The sequence below is a fragment of the Dreissena polymorpha genome, chromosome 1, assembly GCF_020536995.1.
Source record: "Dreissena polymorpha isolate Duluth1 chromosome 1, UMN_Dpol_1.0, whole genome shotgun sequence".
Lineage (NCBI taxonomy): Eukaryota > Metazoa > Mollusca > Bivalvia > Myida > Dreissenidae > Dreissena > Dreissena polymorpha.
In genome coordinates, this window is record NC_068355.1 from 19,186,397 (window position 1) to 19,211,329 (window position 24,933).

At 37.4% G+C, this 24,933-nt stretch overlaps 1 protein-coding gene and 1 long non-coding RNA gene across 4 annotated transcripts; one reads left to right on the top strand and one right to left on the bottom strand.

Annotated features, from left to right (window-relative positions):
• Positions 1-565: 565 nt before the first annotated feature.
• LOC127873372 (uncharacterized) lies at positions 566-3,691 on the bottom strand. Its single transcript, XR_008046119.1, has 2 exons — positions 3,487-3,691; positions 566-2,223 (listed from the first exon to the last, which is right to left on the bottom strand). It is a non-coding gene; the product is annotated as an uncharacterized LOC127873372 (long non-coding RNA).
• A 10,448-nt stretch (positions 3,692-14,139) lies between these two features.
• LOC127873142 (uncharacterized) lies at positions 14,140-24,320 on the top strand. Of its 3 annotated transcripts, none has more exons than XM_052416790.1 (3): positions 14,140-14,272; positions 14,984-15,192; positions 19,901-24,320. In XM_052416790.1, the coding sequence occupies exons 2-3, from the start codon at positions 15,007-15,009 to the stop codon at positions 22,946-22,948; spliced, it is 3,234 nt and encodes a 1,077-aa protein (XP_052272750.1). In that variant the 5' UTR covers positions 14,140-14,272; positions 14,984-15,006; the 3' UTR covers positions 22,949-24,320. The 3 variants fall into 3 exon arrangements, with proteins under 3 accessions (XP_052272750.1, XP_052272759.1, XP_052272769.1); XM_052416799.1 differs by having other exon boundaries at positions 14,233-14,382; XM_052416809.1 differs by having other exon boundaries at positions 14,239-14,369.
• The last annotated feature ends 613 nt before the right edge of the window (positions 24,321-24,933 follow it).

Sequence of the window (24,933 nt, forward strand, 5' to 3'; positions counted from 1 at the left end):
GTACCTGTCGATTTGAAACTTTGCACTAATGCCGGAAATGCCATTTTAATATATACCTTTTGGTAACGGCATAATAACCCAATAACATGTTTACAGAATGTATCTATACGGCTGATACAAGGGAGGCCAATGTCTTCATCTTTTTCTCGCCGTAATTCCTGGAGTCCGGAGGTAGTGATACAACTGGTGGTCTTTCACGGCGTAACTATTAAAGATATTTGGATGTTATTTTGCTTTCTAAATGAATTGCCAAGAAATTGGTAACTAGAAAGGACATAAACATGGAATTTAAGACGTTTTGTGACCATGAGCAATTGTTCCCCTTGCAAAATAAATATGGAGTCCATATAATTTGTATGCTAGACAATGTCTTTTAATACCATATATTTTGTATGCTAGACAATGCCTTTTAATACATGAAACAGTATCAGAGCAATGTTTTGTAGTACTGGTAATCAATAGTGGTTACGCTTTTGTTTTAACAAGGTCACATAAGTTCGATTTCGGAGCTGAAAAATACCAAGCGGAGCATTACAGAAATAAGTTCATAAAAGAACACATAGTGCATCGTCTACAATATATATTTACGGATATTACTCAAATTTATTTACATCAACATTACATTAGCATACTAGCATATCATTAACACTCTATCAGAAACATATAAAAATAAAACACAGTGTATTGAATGTTTTATCTGCTATTAATATCAACTTTTAAAGTGAGTCGATCACATCCATATAATGACAGCTTTCTTTTGTCTCAATTAAGATTAAGATAAAATCGCTAAAATCGTGTAGCATTCATACAGGATACATTATCTAATAGTTGATAACCATGTGCATGAGATTACTTGGTCACACATACTCTTCTAGTCAGAACACTCACACCACATGTATTGAATCGTTTATAATCGTTGTCAAGATTTGTAAATTAGTCTGTTCGCCATCAAACAGTTTAAAAGCATATAAACACGCAAATGAATTTAAGAGTACTGTATCTGTTTAACGTTTGCGTCAACCGCCTCTTGCACATTAATACTCGGTTACGAAAAAGTTTGCAAGTATTTCATACGCGTTCCCCCAGAACGTTGATTGAACTCACCTATTTCAACGTTTCATATTTCACACGAGGACGTTGATATATATCTGCTTAAAATTTTAACTATTTTAACTTCTTCTTGCAATTGCCTTTTAAGACACACACAATGTCATGAAGCAAATACTATGATAATTAATTTTGGTAAATACAAAAAAATGTTTCAGGTGTTTTTCTGCATATCTTACGTCATTGGAATTTGACTGTGTTCTTCATACGATGTTGACACTTGAAAGGTTTTCTACAAACACAAATAATAAATCTGTGGTTAATTAAAAATACAATGTAGGCAGAATTTCCATGAAGAGTTACTCATTATCTTCCAGCTTTGCTCGCCAATCCTTTGTTCGGCTTTTGTAATAACTTCTTCGGGTGTATTATGCTTGAAAGCTGGATCACAACGATAGATCATTAGTGCTTGCATTTTGAAGTCTATCGGCACGTCTTCTTTCATGACGGTGCGCCTACTAAATATGCCTCGCGTGCCATAATGGACAACGGTAACCATATTGTCTTGCATATTCACTTTTGTCACCACGCCTTGGTGTCGGATTCCGTAATATGAGTAATCGAATATGCAGCCTTCTTCTAAGTCGTGCCAACTGTATGCATTATACCTTCGCATTATCCCGTTGTTTACTGGGAATGTCCCATTTTCAAGCATTGTGCTATCGTTTCCAACCTTTGCCCATTCCACTAAATGACGAGATGTGTTGTTGAAAGCATTATGACGTTGTTCGCCAACGCGCGCTCTTGCTCTTTCAATGGTCGTCGCTGCATCATATTGCTGCACATGTTCATACACTTTCTTTGAAATGTTATGCTGGTTTAAATCAAAGAAGAATCGCTCCTCTTTGATTGTTCTTGTAATTGGAAAATTGAACGCATAATGAATTACATGAACAATTCCAAGTTTTTTGTCTTCGGGATCGGTTGTTACGCTTGCTACAATACCTTCATGATCTATACCCCAGTAATGGAAGATAATTGCATCGCCTGGCTTTACTTCCTTAACAGCCTTGATTTCCGCCATTTCGGATTGCAAATATGAATTTTACTATATATCTGTTTCCGATCTTTATTTGGTGATATTTTGTCTCTTCAAACAGCCAGGCGTTGTAAAATCTGCAAGTATATGTTATGCACATGTATGGACAGAACTAATTGTACTCTTTGTAAAAAAATCGTGTTTCACTTAAAGCAATCAAAACATGTTGCATGTGATGCATCGTTCAATAAATAGCGCTCTTTTTTGAGACACAAAAATTAAGTACTCGGGTCACTTGCTAAAGATTGCTTTTCACCCGCATATGCTATTATTTGATGCTTACAATTATAAATATGGTCAACAATAAAATAGCATTCGTCAGCTATACCATGTATGAGTACAAAACATTATTTGTAAATTGTGACTAACGATTTTGCGTGTCAACTTAACACCGGTCGTAAACAATAAACCAATTTTTAAGTCTGTAAATCGAAGAGAACAATAAGATAGTACGGCCGGTTTTATAATACCAATAATACGCTGCACGAGCTTGCATCTTTTTTACCCGTTACATAATGAATATACCAGTATATTCTAATGTAGTTACTGTTTGCTTGTTTATTTTAAGAAAGTATATTTACGACGACAAATATATATAGTCGTAAAATATATTAATGATTCTCACATTATTAACGATTATGGTTAGAAGCATCAATTAAGTTAATAATAGCAGTATTTATGATTCTACTGAATATAGTTTAAAACAATTGTATTTTAAATCACATACACGGCTTTCTGTTGGTAAAAATTTAATTTTAGCCGACTTAAACAATTTGATAATGTATTTGCGAACAACCCATCACTAATACGCTTGTATATGTGTAATTACTTAATAGTGCTGCTATTAGGAACATGCCTTTACACAAATTATACACCTATATAACAAACATAAATAATGAATACCACCGTTATGTAAGTAAAAAAAAAAAATTTTATAACGAAATATAAAATGTCCTTATGTCATAACAAAACATGAAATAAGTAAATAATCTTCAATAATTAAATGAATAAAGTACGTGCTTTTAGTTATTGCTGAAATAAGAGTTATTGTTGATAAAGTTTATTATATCAATGTCTTTATTTGATCTTTAAGTAAATTGAAATCTTGTGAAGAACATTTTCCCATTTGTCAGACCTGGAATTCAAAAGAATTGTGAGGGTCGACTACAGGAGAACATAGACACATCATAGCCGGAAATTACAATTCAAAGATAACAAAATGTAAAGGAAACAACTATACAGCAGTATTAAGAAAATAACCCCTTTATTAAACAATTATGGTAAATAAGAATATATATTTTACATTTGTACTATTATTGAAACAATATGATCGCATATACCTGAACTTCCTTGATAGCCACGTACGCATAGGAACAAAACACTTTGTTAGACGCTTTGTTACAAAGTCGACACAAGAATAAACCTTTAGATATTCAATAACCTTGTCCCTCGTCACTTGCGTGGTGTAATCGCAAATGTGCAGATATACTATCTTTTGACAATGAGAACTTACGCCTTTTCGTGCAAACCAAACAATGTTCTTATCTCAAGCTACCGTTCGTTGCAAAAAAACTCGCCTTAATGGTGTTATATTGGTTGAGTTTTAAACAATTATCAGTTACATAAAACGCGTTTTAACTAGGAATTTTTACTGCTTATCAAACCTTAACTTTAAAATTATCAATTGTGCGACAAAGCAAGGCACTTGTGCATTGAAAGTAACACTGAAATGTCCCATACATCAAGGCAAACTTCAGCTGCACCAGCAGCACAGCACAGACACCTTATAACACCCGGTCTCTTCTTTATGGCGTGGAAGGGATCCGGACATAAGCCCGCCCCCAGGACATAAGCCCCCAAATGAAAAAATAACCTTTGAACCATTGCCCCCCAGTAGAAATGACAGGTAGGGCATAAGCCCCCCAGTGCTTATTTTGCATCTGGACATTTGCCCCCAGTGCTTATTTAAGAAGTGGGCATTGCCCCCCCCCCCGTGCTTATATCATATATTGTTTCCATAAGTATTTCTCTGTATATGGATTTAGTATTGTGTCCAATGGGGTAAAGATGTGTGTGGGGAAGGGGTTGGAATGTTTTCAGATTTATATAATTTGCATTTATGTTTTTAAATGGATATTGAGATTTTTGTTTAGTGTTAAACTTGAAAATAAAAGGAATCTTATTTTTAGTTTAATTTTTTTTTTCATTAAATCTACATAAATGGTTCCAGTCACACAATTAAATGTGTAATATTTTTTCATTTATTTGTAATGATGATATAAGCAGTAGAAATGAATGACTTTAAGATGAGAAATTTTAGTTTAAAGAAATCATTACTTAGTAATGGGTCCAGACACATTATTCGGAATTAGTCTTATTTTATCTTTTAAAGTGATGATATAAGCAAAGGAAAGTAATAACTAGTAATGATAAAAAACGTAAAACTAAAAATAAGAATCCTTCTATTTTCAGGTATTTTGCATTTAAAACAAATACAAGTATGAACTGTCCAGTTTTCTATTACATGACTCAATTGAGCAGATAACCATGTCCAATTATCACCACCTGATTACTCAAAACCTTTTAGATGATAATCCATTTATCCGATTACCACCACTGATCGAAAGCCTTACAGAATGGAAGGGATAAATAAGAAAACACAGTGTTAGAAACAATTTTTATTTTGTAATTATAAATACAATAGCAATTACAGTTGTACATATTTTACAAACATTGACACACAAAACAAATACACCAGAAAAGATAAACATGAACTTCAAAAAAGCAAAAATGCCTAAAATTGGAGTGAGCGCATTGGAATGGTCATTGTAAAAAAGCACTTTGGGTTTAAACCGTTTTTTACTGAGCTCCACACCTCATACATGCCATTAAGCATTTCAGTGCGCATACAATTTATCTTATAGCGATAAAACAGAACAAAAATAATTTAATAACTATTTACCTGCTCAATTGTAATATAAAAACCAAAGCACCAAATCCGTAACTTTCGGAAAATAATACAACAAGCATTCAATTCAAATTCACATTGCTTTGAGATTAAGAAAAAACGTTGTCTTTAATGAGAAATGTGTCATTAGAATCTTGTCACCATTAAGACGAATAGTTCTACAACGTATTGATATGTTGTTTTGTTATTTCAAAATGAATCGAAACTTGATTTATCTTTTTATTGAGGTTTCAATTTTTTTAAAGAAAGATATTAGTGTAGATAGCTGAGTTTATGCATGTTTTAATCGTATCTGCTGTCCTTGTTTCAGAGGTTTCGTTATTCTTGTATTAAAGTAACAATTGCGACTGGTGAAAACACATAATGAGTTTAAGATAATAACAAAATGCTTGCCGTTAAAGATGCGATCTTTTAAGATAAATATATTACACGACCCTCGTCATGCGAGAACTAGTCTTATGCCATAAGCGTCCTGTGTAGCTTCAGTCCGGCTTACGCATTCGCGCAGTCTGGTCAAGAGCTACCCTGTCCGCCAATGAGACCATTTGCATGACTTTTGCGGTCAGCGATGCTCCTGACCAGACTGCGCAATTGCGCGGCCGTAAGACCCATTGACGGAGCTCACTTAAAGTACCTGATAGTGTTTGAACGGATAATGTGCAACAGACACACCTTGTCAATTGGTTGAACTTTCATAATTGCCTCTTGAGAGCTGTTTGCATCAGTTTTAAAAGTAGCACGGCTGAACCCGTTGTGGTATTATCAACGAGAAGTGAATATTACCTTTATTATTTGGCCTTTTCTGTATTTTCGTATTAATTGCTTTTAGTACGAGACGTAGATTTTGTTTATATCAAATATCATCACCAGTTTCTAGTCAAACATATCGTAAAAAACGTTTGCATAAATATATTCCTTAGTGAGCTTTTATCAACGTATAGACGTGCCTGAATATTTATGTGACCCAGCATTATATTGCAAATTTAAAGTAGGAGTACATTTTGAACACATTAAATGATTGTGTACTGCATCGAAGTGTGTAATTCTCGACGTCCAAATGTCAAATGACGAATGGCGATTTTTTGTCGATTTTTCACAATTAAACAAGAACTTCGCTATATATTCCACGTACGCTTTTCAGTAACTAAATTTTCCTTCGAAATACATCGTTATTTAGTAACGGCAAATAAAAATACTCAGAAAAAGTAGAAAATACGCCATTACATGTATTATATTATAAGTTCAAACAGTATACATCTTATTGTTTGAACGTTCTAAATTTTATCTTGTTATCTATTGGTTGAATAAGGCGCAAATTATAGAACAAGTTTACAAATTTTATTTTCAACTAATGAAACGTCTTCTTTCCGTAACACCGATTCTGCCTCAAAATCGTGGTCGTGATGGTGCGAAGTACGTTAAATGTGTTTTTTCTTCTGAATTTCTGACTTTTACCGTTCAACTGGGACTAAAGAGCGACATTGTTCGAATGAAAACTTAGTAAAAGAAAAACGTACGTGGGGTTTATAGCAACGTTCTTGTTTTATTGTGAAAAATCGACCGAAAATCCACTTCCGTCATAGCTGACGTTTTGACGTCGAGAATTACACACTGCGATTTTGGGGTCATATTCGTGAACCTTTAAGCTGTTTTGGACATACTTGGTGGATTTTCATCAAATAAACGGTGTTTAATAATAGATTAACGCTAGCAACCACAACGACATATCGATGGTCCCAATTTAAAATTCCGAACTTACATTTTTTGTCATTTCGCGATTTTGATACTGTGCAAAGCGGGAAATCAATGCGCATATACCCCCAAAATATCGAACTAGATAACCAATCACAACAGCTCAAATAAGTCATGTGATGAAATAAGGAACCGCTATTGATTGAAGTCAAAATGACGAAGCTGAAAAATATTGTAACTTCGGCATTTTGCGCGCTAATTAATATATTAAAGTATCAATATAGTCGTGTATTTTTAAGGTAAATTGACGAAACGTACACTTTTTCTTAATGAATAATTCAATAATGTACATTTTATAGCATTGATGAACGCAAAAAGAGATCAAAATACTGGTGATATAAAATTTTGAGGCCTTAACTTAGTAACTTGTGGCCTCAACTAATAGCTTGTTCCTACAACTTATTAAGTTGAGGTCTCAACATAGTAAGTTGTTCCTTCAACTTAATAACTTCTGGCCGCAAGTTACTTAGTTGAGACTACAACTTAATAATCAGATAAGTCGTTTCATCTTTACCGTTTTATCACAGTTAGTACCCTTATACTCGTGCTATTGTGTGTTCGGGTTCGAGCGCCGGTTTGAACACTATTACTGTAAGCTATGGATCCCGGGATTGAGCCCATGTCTGAGCACTTGCCTTGTTAGCGACTGGGTTCAGGGTTCCATCCCCGGTCTGAGCACTAGCAACGTAAGCGTCGGATCCCGGTTTCGAGTCCCTTAGCACTCGCTTCATAAGAGAGCGGTCCATGGTATTTGGATTCGAACCCGGTACCTTCTTGGGCGATTGTTCTGACCAGGGCTCGATCCCGGGAACCATCGCTTACGAGGCGAATGCTAGATGCCTTCGAAGTTTTCGACGGTCCCTGGGTTCGAATCACGGTATGAGCACTAGTCCTTAAAGCTAATTAGGAGATTTCGACGGTCCCAGGGTTCAAATTACGGTACGAGCACTAGCCCTGAAAGCTTCGGGTCTCTAGATCGAGCCTCGGTTTAAGGATTTACCCTATATGCGACGGCTTGAATTCCGATGCGAGAATTTGCACCAACAGTGACAGGTCCCGGGTTCGAGCACCAGTCTGAGTACTAGCCCTGAAAACTATGGATCCTGGGTTCAAGCCTGTGTCTTACCACTTGCCCATTTAGGGAAGGATCTCAGTTGCGAACCTCAATCTGAGCGTTTGCACCGAAAGCTACGGGTTCACACGGGGACTTGAACCAAACAGCCGTCGCTAACATACCATATTGAGTACTCGCCTTATAAGCGACCGGTTGCCGAAATGAGCACTAGCTCCGTAAGCAATATTTCCTGGTTTCGAGTCCCGGAATGACAGCTCGCCTCGAAAGCGATGGGTGTTCGGGTACGAGCGCCGGTCTGAGCACTAGCCCTGTAAGCTATAAATCCCGCATTTTTCGGGTCCGGCGCTAAGACTAGGACTTGGATCAGGGCCCGTTCGCTTAAATGATAAGTACTTAAACCGGGATTTAAGCCCGGGGCCCAAAGCATACAGGGTGAGTGCTCAGGCAGGGCCTCCGAACCGGGACCCGTTACGTAGGGTGCGAATGCTCAGACTGGGATCCCAGTCGCTTACATGGAAAGTCCTTAGACAGGGGCTAAAACCCAAAGACCCATCGTTTAAAAAGGGAGTTATAAGGCCTGGATTCGAAACCGGAATCCGTCGCTTATGTGGCTAGTTTTCACACCAGGGTTGGAACCCTGAACTCAGTCGCTAACTTGGCGATTGCTCAGATAGGGGATCAAATCTGGAATCCATGACTTACATGGCAGGGGCTCAGGCAGGGCTCGAACCGGGAATCTATAGCTAACAGGGATAGTGCTTAGACCGGCGCTCGAACCCGAGCACCTAGTAGTATAAGGGGTGCTTACTGTGATAAAACGGTCAATATAAAACGGCCGATCTGATTGGTTAAACTTAAAGTAGTGGCCTCAACTTAGTAAGTTGGTCCCACAAGTTATTTAATTTAGGCAACAACTAATAAGTTGTGGGAACAAGGTATAAAGTTGTCGCCACAAGTTTCTAACCTGAGGCCTCAACTTAATAAGTTGTTCCCACAAGTTATTAAGTTGAAGGAATAACTTAATAATTTAAATGAACAAATTACTAAGTTGAGGCCACAACTTAATAAGTTTTTGGAACAAATTATGAAGTTGTGGCCACAAGTTACTAAGCTGAGATCTCAACTTTATAAGTTGTGGGGACAACGTACTTAGTAGTTTCCACAAGTTATTTTAAAGGGGCCGTCCAACAGATAAAGCGTCGTATCGACGCGATTCGATATTTTGGGAAACTACGAGGATTGCTTCTATAGATAAACAATACATCTGCTCTGAATATGAGCGAGGATGGTCGAGTGGTCTAGGCGGGAGGCTTTTAAGTTTTACTCCATGACTCCAGGAATCCAGGGGTCAGTGGTTCGAGACCTGTTGAGGATTACTTTTTTTCTTCTTTTTTTTAAATTGTATTCTTGTTTTTTTACTGGAGATGTATAGTTCAAATGTTTAAATTTATCAATATAAAGCATTTAAAGCATTTAATTACAAGCTTCAATTTTCTCTTATTATATATAAGGACCATAAACAATAGTCAAGTACCTGTAGGCAATGCGCAGTATTCTAGTTAAATCCGGAAGGTTACCGGTATGTGCAAATTGCTTATGAAATAAGACGTAACATGTTGTAAATCCCCCTACCTTTGATTTAAGTTAAGCGTTTTTCATCATTGGAATGTGCATTTGGTAATGTCTTGAGAGTGAGTGTGTAGAAGGATGGCCATCTATGATGGTACTGAAATACAGTTTAATAAGGTGAACACGTTAAGCAAACAAACAAACACATCTATTTTATCAATTGTTTTCCGCCACAATTTCTTTATCCAAATGACATTATGCAATCATTTACTTTTGAGGTATTCATTTGTTGCAATACGCTGAATATCAACCATGTTACAGATGTCGTGGATTTAATTATGCATACTTGTATGATATACAAAGATATGCATCTACTCGGCTTGAACAATTCGCACCGACTGTTTAATGAAGTCATCTACGTGATTGTCGTTATTCCTATTATCGTAAATCTCATAAACTCTTTAATAACTTCTGCAAATTTGTGTGCAATGCATGTGTACGATAAGTAAGATAACAGTTATGTTGATGCGGTACTTCCAATCGAAGGTTAGTTTAAACATATTTATTTCTTTTGGCAAACACAGTGTACATCAAGTAATTTACAATACAATCAGTATAAGAAAAGGATTGAAACGAAAGAAATCAATCTTATATAGTTTCTCTCCTTGCAGTAATAGTTACGCAATACATGGGTGTATTATAAGACTAGTTAGCAATGGATATGCCAGAAATAAGAGCTATACGCGATAAATCTGAAAAATAAAAAGCGTTGAAAGAGAAATATGGGGATGAAGGACTGTTTATGCAAGAGATTGTACATGAGATTGCAGCAATTTGTGACTGGGTCAGTATCGGAATGTTATGAAAAGCGCCTGGATTCTTTAATATATTGTTGTACACATATAAATATTTTGGAGTTTTCCTTTTCGTCGAGGTGCGAACATCCAAAGAGAAGTGTATCGAGTTCCACATCACAAGTTATACCGGTTATGATGTTAATAAGTTCAGTGCGAATTTGGTTATGTTTCGGACATAAGAAAAAAGTGGTTAGTAGTTTCAATAGCACCACAAGAGCAAAGAGGCGACGAGATAATGTTTTTCGCAAAAAGGTGATCATTCAGCGCACTTGATTTGGTTCTTAACCGCGTGTGAGTTAATTGGAGATAGCGTTTACCTACATAATAATACGCCGGAGTTTTAACTAAGATTCTGTTTAACTTGGATTTAAAGATGTTTAGTGATTTACTATTTTAACCTCGTCTGGTAATGTGTTTCACTTTCGTATTATTGCGGGAACGAATGAATTATAATAAAGGGTTGATCTACATTCGGTAGTGCGTAAATCATTTGCATTTGAAGATTATACCTCGCAATAGATCCTACATGTTGGGGTACCAGATCGGATAAGTATTGAGGACTTAGAGAGTTTTGCATATTGTAAAATAATATGAGTTTATGATTATCGCGTCGATCTTGCAGCGGTTCGTTAATTTCGAAGGTTACATCAGAATAGGTTTTGTCCATTTGTGACAGTGAGTTTCTTTATATGAATTTTCTAAAATCATGCCTACCGATATAGCGCATCTTTGTATATCGATGAAAGTATTAATTAACTTGAGCAGACAAGACACACTAATGCTTTACAGAAAGTCAAACGATATTCTTTTACCGTTAAGTAGACATATATATATTAGCAGAACACACAGTGGACGCACAAATCCCACGACTTGTTTCCCATTATCCAACTGCGTTCACCCTGCCGTCCCTCCGCCTTAGCAAGGACTTCTTCTGGAATGTTATGGCTCAGTGCAGGGTCGCATCGATATATCTGGAGGGGCGTGGTTTTCAAATAGATTTTCCTGGTTTCCTTCATAACGGTTCGTTTTGAGAACAAACCAGTTGTCCCATAATGAATCACTGTGATAGTGTTATTTTTCTCATCTGACAGCTTCTGTCAACACGCCCTGATGGTTCATTCCGTAATATGAAAACTGAACGATGGAGCCTGGTTCTAGCTCGGACCAACAGTAAACACCGTAAAGACGTATAGTAGCCCATGGGGTGTTGCATAATCAGCTAGAGCAAGCATTCTGTAAGCTTCGACATCTTGCAATTTAACCTTAGCCCAGTTGACTAAATTGGTAGAAGAATTGTTATTTCTATCATGCCTTTCTTCACCGACTCGTTTTCTTGCTCGTTCTATTACCGTCTCTGGGGCGTATGTATCAACGGTGTAGTATGTTTAGTCAGATCAAACAGCAAGCATTCCTCCTTAATTGTGCGTGTTGATAACATTGAATCTGTTCCGTAATGAATAACGTGTATACTGCCCGTGGTATTATCTTTTTTATCCGCTGTCACACTCGTAACAAAACCTTCATGGTATATGCCCCAATATTTAAAAACAATTGCATCACCAGGTTTTATTGTATCAATCATTTTTACTTCCGTCATGGTATATCTCTCACAATTGTTCTATGATCAAAGCTCCAAACGACGGTTGATTTTAATTGTGCTTCGGTTCCTCTTCAATCCAGTTAATGTTTTGTTGACGTCTTTTACTAATCAATCAAGTTTTGTTGCTTAAATAAAGTCAGTTTTACTCATGCACAATATTGGATTTTTTCAGAACGATAAACCGTGACTTTGTGATTGTGAAAAGAACGTTATACGATATTTCAAAAAAGGTATTGAGTTGAGTTTCACCAATGCATGTAGACACTTCAGTGTATTGCCGAAAACTTTGCCAAGGTATAATTTTATAGTATGATTAGCTACACAATGATCACTATAAAATTCTGATAAATATACTTACTAGTATTAATGAGATATCAGCCTAAGACAAAATGCAACATATGGAATCGACGATTAGCGGTGAGTAATAATATCAAGTAAGGTTGTTCAAGTGAAAATTAACCCTGTGTTAAGAGAGCATTAATCTGTGCAACGCCATAATCATGTGCATGTACTTGTACAATCTCCACGCAGAGTTGTCGTTCCTTACTCTCACATACAATCTCTGCCATCACAAGAAAATCCTACCAGATTTGGTGGGATTTTATTTTATTGGTTTAAGTATTATATTATGAAAAGTAGTATCATTTTCTTTTACATTTTGAAGATTTTGTATACGTTTAGGTTCATAATAATAAAATTAGTTACCAAAATATAAAAAAGCAAAAATAATAACTGTAAAATTATTGTACCACGTTGCTTGGCTATCATCACGTGGTTTGTATGAAGGCAGGGATTTGATCAAGCTATGCTGGCTCCCGTCAAAGCTCTGCGCGGAGGTTGGTACTTGTATGCATAGACAAAAATTAAGGGTCTGGATAGTGTCCAATCAAATAGGTTAAATGACAAAGCGATGATTGTGATCGCTTAAAATCATATTTAGATAAACGTTACACCATGCATGGTGAATATTTGCATTATAACTGATGTTTATCTTAATATATGTTTCTTGACAATGCCAACATGCTTGTTATCTATTCGTTTGTACTTAATTGGTGGTTGTTGCAATCTGCTTTGTGAGTTTTCCATGTTTGTGTGTTCATTTTCCTGATTCACGATTGAATTACAAATAATTTCATTGCCATAAAATGTGTACTTTAACATTATACAAAACGTGATGAATCGTGAGTCATTATCGTTTTGCCACTATATGCGTCATAAACAACGGCAGTTAGCAACATACAATAAGCAGAATGCAACTGAGCCGAATTAATGCAAGTCACACAATTATGACAGCAGGTGGCGCACGTTTATTTTCTGTAAAAGAGAACACATCCGAGCCATTTTGATAACTATACTGAATAAATTGAAGTAGTTCCCTTTGTTTTATAATATCTATTAAACCTAATACGTTTACCCTAAAGGTTACGTATGATATTATTTTTGAAGTTTTCATTAAAAAAACAAGTATAGGTTTGGTGATCTACCTGTTCAGCGAATCTGAACAATCTAAACATCTTTTTTTTTAAAGTGCCACCCTATTATCATTCCTATTAAGATTCGTTAAAATTTGGCGAGCGGTTTCGGAGATGTCCTTTGAATTAAAAGTTGACGCACAACTGACGTCCGACGACGCACGATGCATTGTGCATTGCAACTGTCAGCTAAAAGCAGGAACTGGAAACTGATAATATTTAAGGTCTGGAAGCATTTTATTTCATGCCGCAGTTGTGATACCTCTGGACCAGCTATGTGTATTAATACACATACCTATGGGGAGGCGGAAAACTACAACGGGCGAGGCATGGTTTATTTTTGTTTAAACCCAAACCCTAACCCGACCCCTAACACACCCCCCCCCCCTCTTGCGCAATACCATACCATGCCTCGCCCGTTGTAGTTTTCCGCCTCTCGCTCTGGACACTCACAGACAAAAGTGTGCTAGCTGAAATATTAGTGCTTTGACTGTTTCTTCGGAAAATATCGGGAATATCCGATGACTTTTTAATGTTCGGTAATGTCCGTAAGGTTAAAACATGATTTGGTTTTCTCGCATTATTTTGACTTAACTTTTGTTTTGTTGTTGTATGGATACATAAAATAACAAATAAAAAAGTGTGATGACTTTCGTTTAATCAATATTGTACATATATGTAGAATATTTTCGCAATCAATCTTTGATACCGGAATTTACCGATGAAGTGGCGGAACTCCCACAGGCCGCCATTTTGTAGTTCTAGTGAGGTGAAGATTTTAACGAAACAAAATTACTACACCCTGCAGTAACACATTGCAAACATTAGCAGAAGTGAGTGTCAATTAATACAACCTGTGTTTTACTTTGCCAAATCGTAGAGAGCATCTGAAAAACTACGTTGGAACTATCAAAGTCAACTTAAGCAAATGTTAGAAATAATGGTTCGTCCCCATTTTTTTCATAACATGTCTTTTTAAAATTACTTCTTGCAACTTCACATTTATTGTGTTGACATTTTTATGCTTATCCACAAAGTGCTAAATAATTAAACTTGCTCTTAAGTTATGCAAGTTGAATGATAACAAAATCATCAACGATACAACTTTGCGATAGCTTTATGATCTATCTGTTTTCAAAACTGCAGACTACTACTGAGTAATGTTAGTTTTCTTATATCAATGAAGAAGAGGGGCATTTGCACTCTACAGGTACGTACAAAAGAACTGAAAAGCGTAGCCTTACCAGCAACACCTAACGCAACACCTAATAATCCTTTTTATCCTAAATATTCCCTTAGTATCGGGGGCTACCGACCGCTTTCACAGGAGTTCTGGAACTGAATTTATATTTCTCAACCTGAAAAACAGCACTCGCCCAGTCGGTCGAGTATTTAACAAACTTTACTCGCCCGACTGTCAACTTCACTCGCATATGCGAGCGGTCGAGTGGATTCTTCAAGGCCTGACACTTTCTACAAATACAATTATCTATGTTCTGGTTATATATCCTTTGAAATTACATTATACCTTGTCTTGTTTTCAGGCTAACAACCGTTGGCCGGCAACATGGATGAGCAGGAGGAAGACGATGATGTGTACACATGCGGGGTGTGCTTGGCCAAGATCCACTTTAACGACCTGACCAACCATGTGTTCCTGCATGATGACTACACAGCCTTCTCTTACGATGAGACCACGAAGATCATTGAGCCTATCACAGAGGCGGTGAAGAACAATCTTGTTAATATTGAGGTAATTATATGGTCTTTTGAAATTTATGAAGACTGATAATTATACTCCAACACTGTCCCACAGGGATGGAGTTTATTGGAGTCCCTTTATCTGCTGGTCGGTTTCTCCTCAATATATATTATGATCATATCAGTGCGTAGAAAGATATGCTTTCATCTTTCCCCATCGATAAATAAGTCTTTAAAATTTGCTATTTGAAAAAACTACTTACATCAGCTTTTTTCAGTATAGTTAGTACTTAAATGAAACAATGTTTATTTACCAACATTCCAGAACTTATAACAAAGATATAAGTAACAGTTTGCCAAATTTACACATTGTATGTCATAATGTGTCTTATGTATCAAACTGAAAGGTTTGTTCACACTGGGAAAGGAAAGTGGAAGTGGTGTGCCCGATTTAATTAGCGTAGGAGTTCAGCATATATGATAACTTAATAGAGTTTAGCAAAAATAACAAAATAATATATTTATAACTGCTGAGCAATTTTCGCCAGACTCAATTACAATTAACCCATTTATGCCTAGCGTTTAGAAAAAAGGCCTTGGCAAACAGCGTAGACCCAGATGAGACGCTGCATGATGCGGCGTCTCATCTGGGTCTGCGCTGTTTGCTTAAAGAAATTTCTGTAAGAAATATTCTAAATATAGAAATAAATAAACAAGACATCCCTAATTTTGGAAATAAATTAATTCAAGGCATAAATGGGTTAAAAACCATTAAAACCTTCCGATGAATTACTAAAGAATGTTTTCTTAATACAAATGGCAAGGAAAATCATAACTCAGCAAGTGGAAAATAACTAGATTATTCAATTGTATTTTTCATCGCTAGGTGTGCTTTGACATTTTCTACGGTAAAATGATAAAATAATGAAATGCATTTTAATACTTAAATGTTGATGTTGTTTACATTTCCTAGGTAGGGTCTAAGGGTGAAATGAAGAAATTGTTTGCTGGTTTTGATTTCTGACCCTAATGTTTCATTTGTTAATTTGGGCAATCAGCATGGAGTTTCAGTTCTCCACATTTTATATTTACTGGCTTTGACATCATTAAGTGTGAATTTCAATTTTTCAAAGAAGATTGCGATCATGCAGTGTAGATATTGAAGACACACATCAACCTCCAAAAACCTGATATTCCTGAAATATATTCGCAGGAACAAAGCTCTTGATGGATAAATGTGAAATTAATGATTATTATTATAAAGGTATTGAAATCTATACCTGAGCTGCAAAAACTGTTTAGGCCAGAGTTTTTTAATAAAATGATTTTCGGATTTTTTTTCCAAAAAGTGTCCAGTAGAAGGACAGAAAAAAAAGAGAAAACTAGAAATGGCGCGGCAGAGGCCGACGCGTATCCCCACGCCGAATGTTTGACCTAGGTGTGCCCCAGGGTTGGTAATGGGGCCATGCATAGCTGAGATTGACCGTATTGTCATAAGAGAAGTTCATCATCAATTAGAAGTGAATTGGTGTAGAAATGAAGAAGTTATAGTAAAAGGCAATTTTGGGTGGGTGTGACATATGTGGGCAGGGCGCCCCAGGGTTGGTAATTGTGCCATGCATAGTTGAGATTGACCGTATTGTCATAAGAGAAGTTCAGTATCAATTTGAAGTGAATCGGTGTAGAAATGAAGAAATTATAGTAAAAGGCAATTTTGGGCGGGTGTGGTCTATGTGGGCGGGGCCCCAGGGTTGGTAATGGGGCCATGCATAGTTGAGATTGACCGTATTGTCATAAGAGAAGTTCAATATCAATTTGAAGTGAATCGGTGTAGAAATGAAGAAATTATAGTAAAGGCAATTTTGGGTGGGTGTGGTCTATGTGGGCGGGGCCCTAGGGTTGGTTATGGGGCCATGCATAGTTGAGATTGACCCTAATGTCATAAGATAAGTTCAGTATCAATTTGAAGTGAATCCGTGTAGAAATGAAAAAATTATAGTAAATGGAATTTTTTGGTGGGTGTGGCCTATGTGGGCGGGCGCCCCAGGGTTGGGATTGGGGCCATGCATAGTTGAGATTGACCCTAATGTCATAACAAAAGTTCAGTATCAATTTGAAGTGAATCCGTGTAGAAATGAAAAAATTATAGTAAATGGAAATTTTTGGTGGGTGTGGCCTATGTGGGCGGGGGGCCCCAGGGTTGGGAATGGGGCCATGCATGGTTGAGATTGACCGTATTGTCATAAGAGAGGTCCAGTATCAATTTGAAGTGAATCGGTGTAGAAATAAAGAAGTAAATGTAAAATAACCTAAAAAAATGAGTGATAATTTCTGACGCGGCCCCACCCCAACCGCTATAACTTTTGACCCAGGGGTCAGATCAAAATTCCAAATAGTGCAGGGTCGCACATATGCTCATAGCTACCATGTGTGTAAGTTTCAAGGTTTTAGTGCTTTTAGTGTAGGAGGAGATAGTGGCCAGGACGGACAGACAGACAGACAGACAGACAGACGGACGGACGGACAGCGGAGATAACCACAATATCCCCACCTTTTTTTCAAAAAGCGTGGGGATAAAAAGATGGTGACCAAAAATGCACTATGCTAAAAATGTTATGGTATGAAGTTCTTTGTATATTTCATGACCAAAATAATAAATGTCAATGAAATTTATTATGTTCTAAACATTCTCATACAAATATTTAGCAATAAACACATTTATTAACAGACCTGCATTTCATACGAATATAATTATAGTTGCATAATTTTCTTTTATCCGAAACAGTTTCTGTTACAAATGAAAATGCACAAACACGCAAATATGTCTTTTGCAAGCAATTCCTTTTAAGACAAAATGAACATCTGAATTAAAAAAAAAATCTGGCAAAGTCAATCTTCAAATTAAAAAATCTTAATCTGTCATCCAATCCCCCATGTCACTGCCTTGGCACTTAAATATTCCTCTATTAAAACAACATCTTTTATATGTAATTCAAAAATGAAACACACCAAGTGTTGCTTGAGTATTAAAAGAAAATACAAACCAAAATCTATTAGTTACAAAATAAACAAGATTAAGCTTGTGATGGTTATTTAAAATTGTATTTAATACATTGCACCTTGAAAAAAGTGGCTACAGTATGTCCTTCAATGTTACATTTTGATGAAGAACAGATCTTTTAAAAGTCACTATAAAAGTCAAATATACCACCTTGCCAAGACTATCAAAACAGATTTGTATTTTATCAATTATAAAGCAATTAACCCTTTGCATGCTTGGAAATTTGTTCTGTGGCGTCTCATCTGGATCCAAACTGTTTGCAAAGGCCTTCAAAATTCGGTTCTCACACTGAAAGGGTTTATATTAAAAAATAAATAAAATATTATTCTTGGTCAGCCTGCTAATTGCAATGACAGGTTTGCCAAATAATGAATATATTGCATATATTAAATTGTAAAATTTCTTAAATACTTTACATATGGTTTACCTGGCAGATGGAAGGTAGCAGTAATTCCTCCTCATCGCCATTAGGACATCAAATGCATTTTCTTTTATAATACTACGATCCTGTGGGGTTTGGTACTTTAAAATAGCATGTATGCATTTTAAGTCGCTCTCTACCAAAACATTCACTGGCATAGTTGGGTCACACTTAACCTTATCTGTGTCAATCATTGACTCAGATGCTTCAAGTGAAGCGATTTCGTCGTGTTCGTTAACAACATGTTTGCGCACAACATCGCCAATTGTTTGGTCACTAGTGGCTTTGATAAATTGTTTTGTTGTTTTAGCATCCTGGTAAATAATAAGTCCAAACCAGTATAAAGTCATCGTGGTCTCGCCACCATTTTGCATGTTTTCGGAGTAAAAATGATCGATGTTACAAAAGCGCTTATGATACATTTGAATGCGATATCGGTAAACGCTTTAAATAAATTACTTCTCTAAAACCCGACACGCGTTTTGTGTCTAAAACCCGGCTTATGGCACCCGAAACAAAAATCCGAGATAGAAATTATATAAAAAAATTTTTTTGGTTTCGTCAAAAATAAGAGTCGGCGGGTCCGAAAATCATTTTATTAAAAAACTCTGGCCTTATTTGAAAAAATAAATTATGGTCAGAAGACAATGTCAGACAATTCCATGACCCAGAACTTGGGGGCTCCAAAATATTGTATCAGGTTACCAGAAATTTCTAGTATAAGCCCAAGAGCTACTGTTTTTGTTCTAGATCAGTTGCCTTAAATTCTAGTATAAGAACTTTGCTTTGAAAGCAACTCACAGAAACACATAGCTGTATGAGTCATGAGCTACTTGTGTGTTGCTTTTTAATCTCATTAATGATTACTTTACAATCTTATCAGAAGTTTAAACTTATTTGTTTTATCTCGATACCATTTATAGCCAAAGTCCTGGAAGGCTCATAGGTCCATCTTCTGGGTAGGTTCATTACTTGCTGTCTTTGGGTGAGATCTAAAGAATGCACCCACATTGTGGATTGCACATGTGACATCCCACCCGCTAGGTGGACACCATATCCATTATAGAGAGAGAGAGGGAGGGAGGGAGGGAGGGAGGGAGGGAGGGAGGGAGGGAGGGAGGGAGGGAGGGAGGGAGGGAGGGAGGGAGGGAGGGAGGGAGGGAGGGGAGGGGAGGGGAGGGGAGGGGAGGGGAATAAGAACTCACAGAATCTCAATATCATTTCACTTGTCCCATATGCCCAAAACTATAACGTTTTTCTTGAATTTCTACATTTCAGGTTGAGCAGCTGCAGGATGACCCAAGTCAGGCGTATAATCTGGCCACCACAGCCTCTGCCCTGGTGGACCTGGGATCTATACCTGACGCCCAACAGTCCTCAGAAGACCTGACCATCCTGTACGAGCCCACTTCCCAGCCATGTGATACTCCAGCCATGGTCTCCCTTACCTCTGCAGAGATGAAACCACTACAGCTGACAAATACATCCAGCATCACAGAGATACCAATCTCAGAGTTCTCCAACTACAATATACATTTGACTACTAACTCTCAGATTACTTCGTTATCCCAGGATTCCCTTTCAGGTAGCTCGCAGACATCGAGTCTGGTGGGTCTTCAGTTGAACCCATCTGATGACCAGGCAGTGCAGTACATAGCCATTCAAAAACCAGGTAAACCCTACAGCTCTGACCAGCAGACCAGGTCAACAGCAGCGTCCAGCAGCCTCGCCTCATACCTCACTGGAACTGCCAAACCAAGACAAACAAGTCAGTCCCACTTGACTACTCTCAATGAGATATTTGTGTGGAATAAAGGGAAGTCACCAAGTCCTGGAGAGACAGTGATGCATGTGCAGGCCCCCATTATTGAGAATGGTGCGAGCAGGATGGCTGAGTGTGCAGTGGTATTCGTAAGATTTATTGATGACAAGGACACTCCGAAGAAAGCAAGAACTATCAAGATGCAGCTGGGAGTTAGGGGTAATATGTATGAAGAGGTGCAGAACGTGGACGGCTTAGAGGAGATTGATGTAGGTTCCTTAATGGATTCTTCCTCTCTTTCCTATAGACGGAAGGTTGGTTCAACAAAGTCTGGAAAAACTGGCCGACAGATGGACAACTACAAGTACAGAGAGACAGGTATTTCTGAATCAATAGCCAAAGAGCTGAGGAAGACGATGGTGAAGGATAGTCCAGCCATCGCAAGGTACCTCCAGTCCATGAACATTCCGATAGATGATGTTCAGGAGCTTGAGGACCTGGCAGCCCAGCAACAGAATCAGAGCCAGCAGGGGCCGCAGTCTGGCGGGGAAATGGTGGACGTGGCGCCCAACGGTATGGGGCTGGCACAGACTCAAACAGAGGAGAGGTATATTAGAGGGGAGGCCAACTTGGTGATGTCTGAGGCAGTAAATGCCTTGGTTGCAGCTGCTGATCAGATGGAAAATGCTGCAGTGAGTAAAGAGGGTAGTGTGTATGAAGGCATGCAGGTGGATGAAAATCAAGAAGAGTTCATTACTGTAGACCCAATAGAAGAAAGTGCAAATGTCCATAATAAAGATATCAAGCAGTCTACAGAAACTACAGATGGTCTTGGGAAAGGGGAAGGTGCCTATAATGAAGATGAAACCAGGATAGATGAGCCTGCAAATGCTAATATGGAATCAGAATATCAGACAGAAAGTGTCAATCTTAATGCTGTTTATCAAGAAGCACCTGCTGTAACTGAGATAAACACATGTGATACTGAGGAGCCTAGTTCCCAGGGACAAGTAGGTGAAAATGAGTTGGAACCGTCTATGGGTGAGAAAAAGAATATCAAGCAGGAACAATTTGATGCAGCTTTTGTGAGACAGAGTTCAAGGCTACAGGAGAAGAAGGCTACAATGGTGTGTGCTGCCATTACACCTAAAACAAAAGTAGTAAGGATCAAAATCAAAGCTAAAGCCAAGCAAGATATTGATGGTGTGGACATGGCAGGAGATAAACAGTCAGTAGATATTGATTCACTGGGTAAAAAGTATGGGTATTTTTGTTCCATCTGTAACAAGAAGTTACCACCTGAAACTGTCCTCAAAGAACACCTGGAGTCACATAGGATAGCAAAGAAAAAAAGTACGTCTACTGTGGAGACAGTCATGAAGTCGGATGTAATGTCCCAAGAAAACAAGCTTTTTCTTTTCTACTGCTCCCTATGCAACAAAATGTTTCCTTCCGAAGAAGACTTGAAAGAACATTGCCTTCAGCACAAAGCTGATGGTGCAGCGCAGGATGATGATGAGGAGGAGGAAAGGCCAAAGGCTATGTCTGTCTGGAAACACAATGCGGCCTCTGTGAAAAGACCAGCTCAAAGCCAGCCTTTACGTACAGTTAAGAAGCCTAAAGAACAGTTACCCTGCAACATTTGTGGCCGGGTGTTAAACTCGAAGAGCAGTTGGTACCAGCATAAGAGGACGCATGAGAAAGAAGAGGATGATACTTTCAACAGATGTCCGAGAGGTTGTGGACAAAAGTTCAAGTCACAAATGGAGGTAGATCTGCATGGGCCGTTTTGTATCAGAAATAACGATAGACCCCAGACAAAAACGAGTGATGACGAAGTGGCAGGTACCAGCGAAGAAATGAAGTGTCCCTACTGTAACCTGTTATTCGAGACAAAGGCAAACGTGCACTTCCATTCTCTTGTCTGCAGTGAACGCCCTTGGGAGAAATGTCCGAAATGTGACTTCACCTGCAAGGGTACCCTGCCTATGAGCAAACATCAAGTAAAGGTACACAACATGAAACCCTTCAAGTGTGACGAATGCGGTAAAGATTTCCGACTGAAAGGCTCTCTCAGGGACCACGTCATGTCGGTGCACAATTCAGAAAAATACGAGTGTGAGCACTGCGGGAAAAAGTTCACAAAGAACAACATCTTTAAGCGACACATGTTCGTTCAGCATGGGGGATTCAGATACCCTTGCAACTACTGCCATAAAAAGTTCAAGGACAAGCGCTGCTGGCGTGTGCACGAGAATTCACACAAGGGGGCTTACGAATATTCATGCCTCCAGTGCAAGATGTCGTTCAGCAAGACGCAGGACTACAAGGATCATATGCTTGAGGTGCACAGCATCGTGCCTCAAGAAGCGCTGGCGCTGAACAAGCAGGCTAAAGAACTGCGACTTAAGCTGTGCAAGATTGCCTGTAGGATCTGCAAGGAGAGGTTTCCACTGGAGACGGCTTTCCTCCACCACCTGCAGAAGATCCATGAGATGTCATATGAGGACGCCTTTGACGAGTTCAACAAAGTCTGCCCGGAGGGATATTATGCCTTAATGTAGACTAGGAGGGATTATTGGATTACTGATATTTATTTGAGGAAAAACATAAAATGTAAATGAAAATGTATATTTATTTAAAAACAAAGGGTTCAATTTTCCTAGATTAACATAGTATTAAAGAATGAACTGTAATTTTATAAAAGAAAGAAGTTGAGCATCTGGAACACAATTCAGTTAACATTCAGTGAGTATGACTTTAAAATTTGTAACTGTAAGTATTTATTGATAGAGGATGTGCTTGAATAGAGGATAAAACAATTGTATTATTGTAAAATGACCTCAAATACAGTGATTATACTACATTTTAGACATTTAATATTGTTGGAATTTTAACAATTTCTTATCCAACTAGTCAGATAAATTGAACTCTTAATGGAGTTGTTTTATTTATTGACAATATGTTCATGGTAGCGTTCATATGTTTTTGAAATGACAGCACATATGATTAATTCTACACTGTATATATCCATTTGTAAATAGAATGGAGTGTCACATTGCATTTATATTTTATTCCATGTTAACTTAAAAAATTGAAACTAAAAAATTTACCAGATTTCACATGCACTTATTGATGCATTTGGGCATTAATGAATGCATTTTGCAGTTATTAGTCCCCTACAGGTTTCACTGGAGGGGACTTATGGTTTTGTCTCCGTCTGTCCGTCACACTTTTCTGGATCCTGCGATAACATTAAAAAATCATAATATTTTTTCATGAAACTTGAAATATGGATAGATGGCCTCATGGACATTATGCACGTCATTTCATTTTGTTCACACGTCAAAAATTCTGGTTGCTATGGCAACAAATAGACTAGAAATACTGTTGAAAAAGGTGTCTTTTTTCTGGATCCTGCGATAACTTTAAAAGTTCTTAATACTTTTTCATAAAACTTGAAATATGGATAGATGGCAATATGGACATTATGCACGTCATTTCATTTTGTTCATACGTCAAAAATTCTGGTTGCTATGGCAACAAATAGACTAGAAATACTGCTGAAAATGGTGGTTTTCTGGATCCTGCAATAACTTTGCAAGTTCTTAATATTTTTTCATGAAACTTGGAACATGGATAGATGGCAATATGGACATTATACACGTCATTTCATTTTGTTCCTACGTCTATAATTCTGGTTGCTATGGCAACAAATAACAAAAATTTATCTGACAATGGTGGAATATCTGACAATGGTGGAGCCGGTAGGGGACTTTTATCGCTTGGCAATAGGCTTGTTAAACTTATTAGTGCGTTAGTGAATTAATGTACATGTATGTGTTCTACGAAGTTGTTTATTTTGTTGATATGTTTTGTTGTATTGATCGGAAAATTGCCTGCCCAAGGGAATTAATAAAGATAACATTATAATGATTAGGTGTACTTCATTATTCATTATTTTATGTTTAAATTGTGGTTCAATTATTGGTCAAGTTAAAAAAAACATACCGATTAAACATGTAGGTTTTGTAACGACATGCTTTAAAGGGATCTTTGCACGGTTTGGTAAATTGACAAAATTGAAAAAAGTTGTTTCAGATTCGCAAATTTTCGTTTTGGTTATGATATTTGTGAGGAAACAGTATTACTGAACATTTACCATGGTCTAATATAGCCAATATATTCATCTTTTGTCGATTTAAAAACCTAAAAATTATAAAGCGTTGCAACGCGAAACGATTGACTAATTTGGAGAGTTCTGTTGTCGTTAAATTTTGTGAAACTACGAAGATTGCTCATATATAATGCATAAAATACTTTCACCAAGTATGCTTGGCAGAATAGCCGAGCGGGCTAATGCGATTTTACTCCAGGACCCCGGGGGTCACTGGTTCGAGTCCAGCTGTGGCTAGTTTAGTTTTTTTTCCTATTTTAAATATTATTCTTGATTTTTTACTGGAGATTTTAAGATCCAATGTATATATTTATCAATATAAAGCATTTAATGACTTATTTCAAAACATGCCAAAAAACTGTGAAAAGGCCC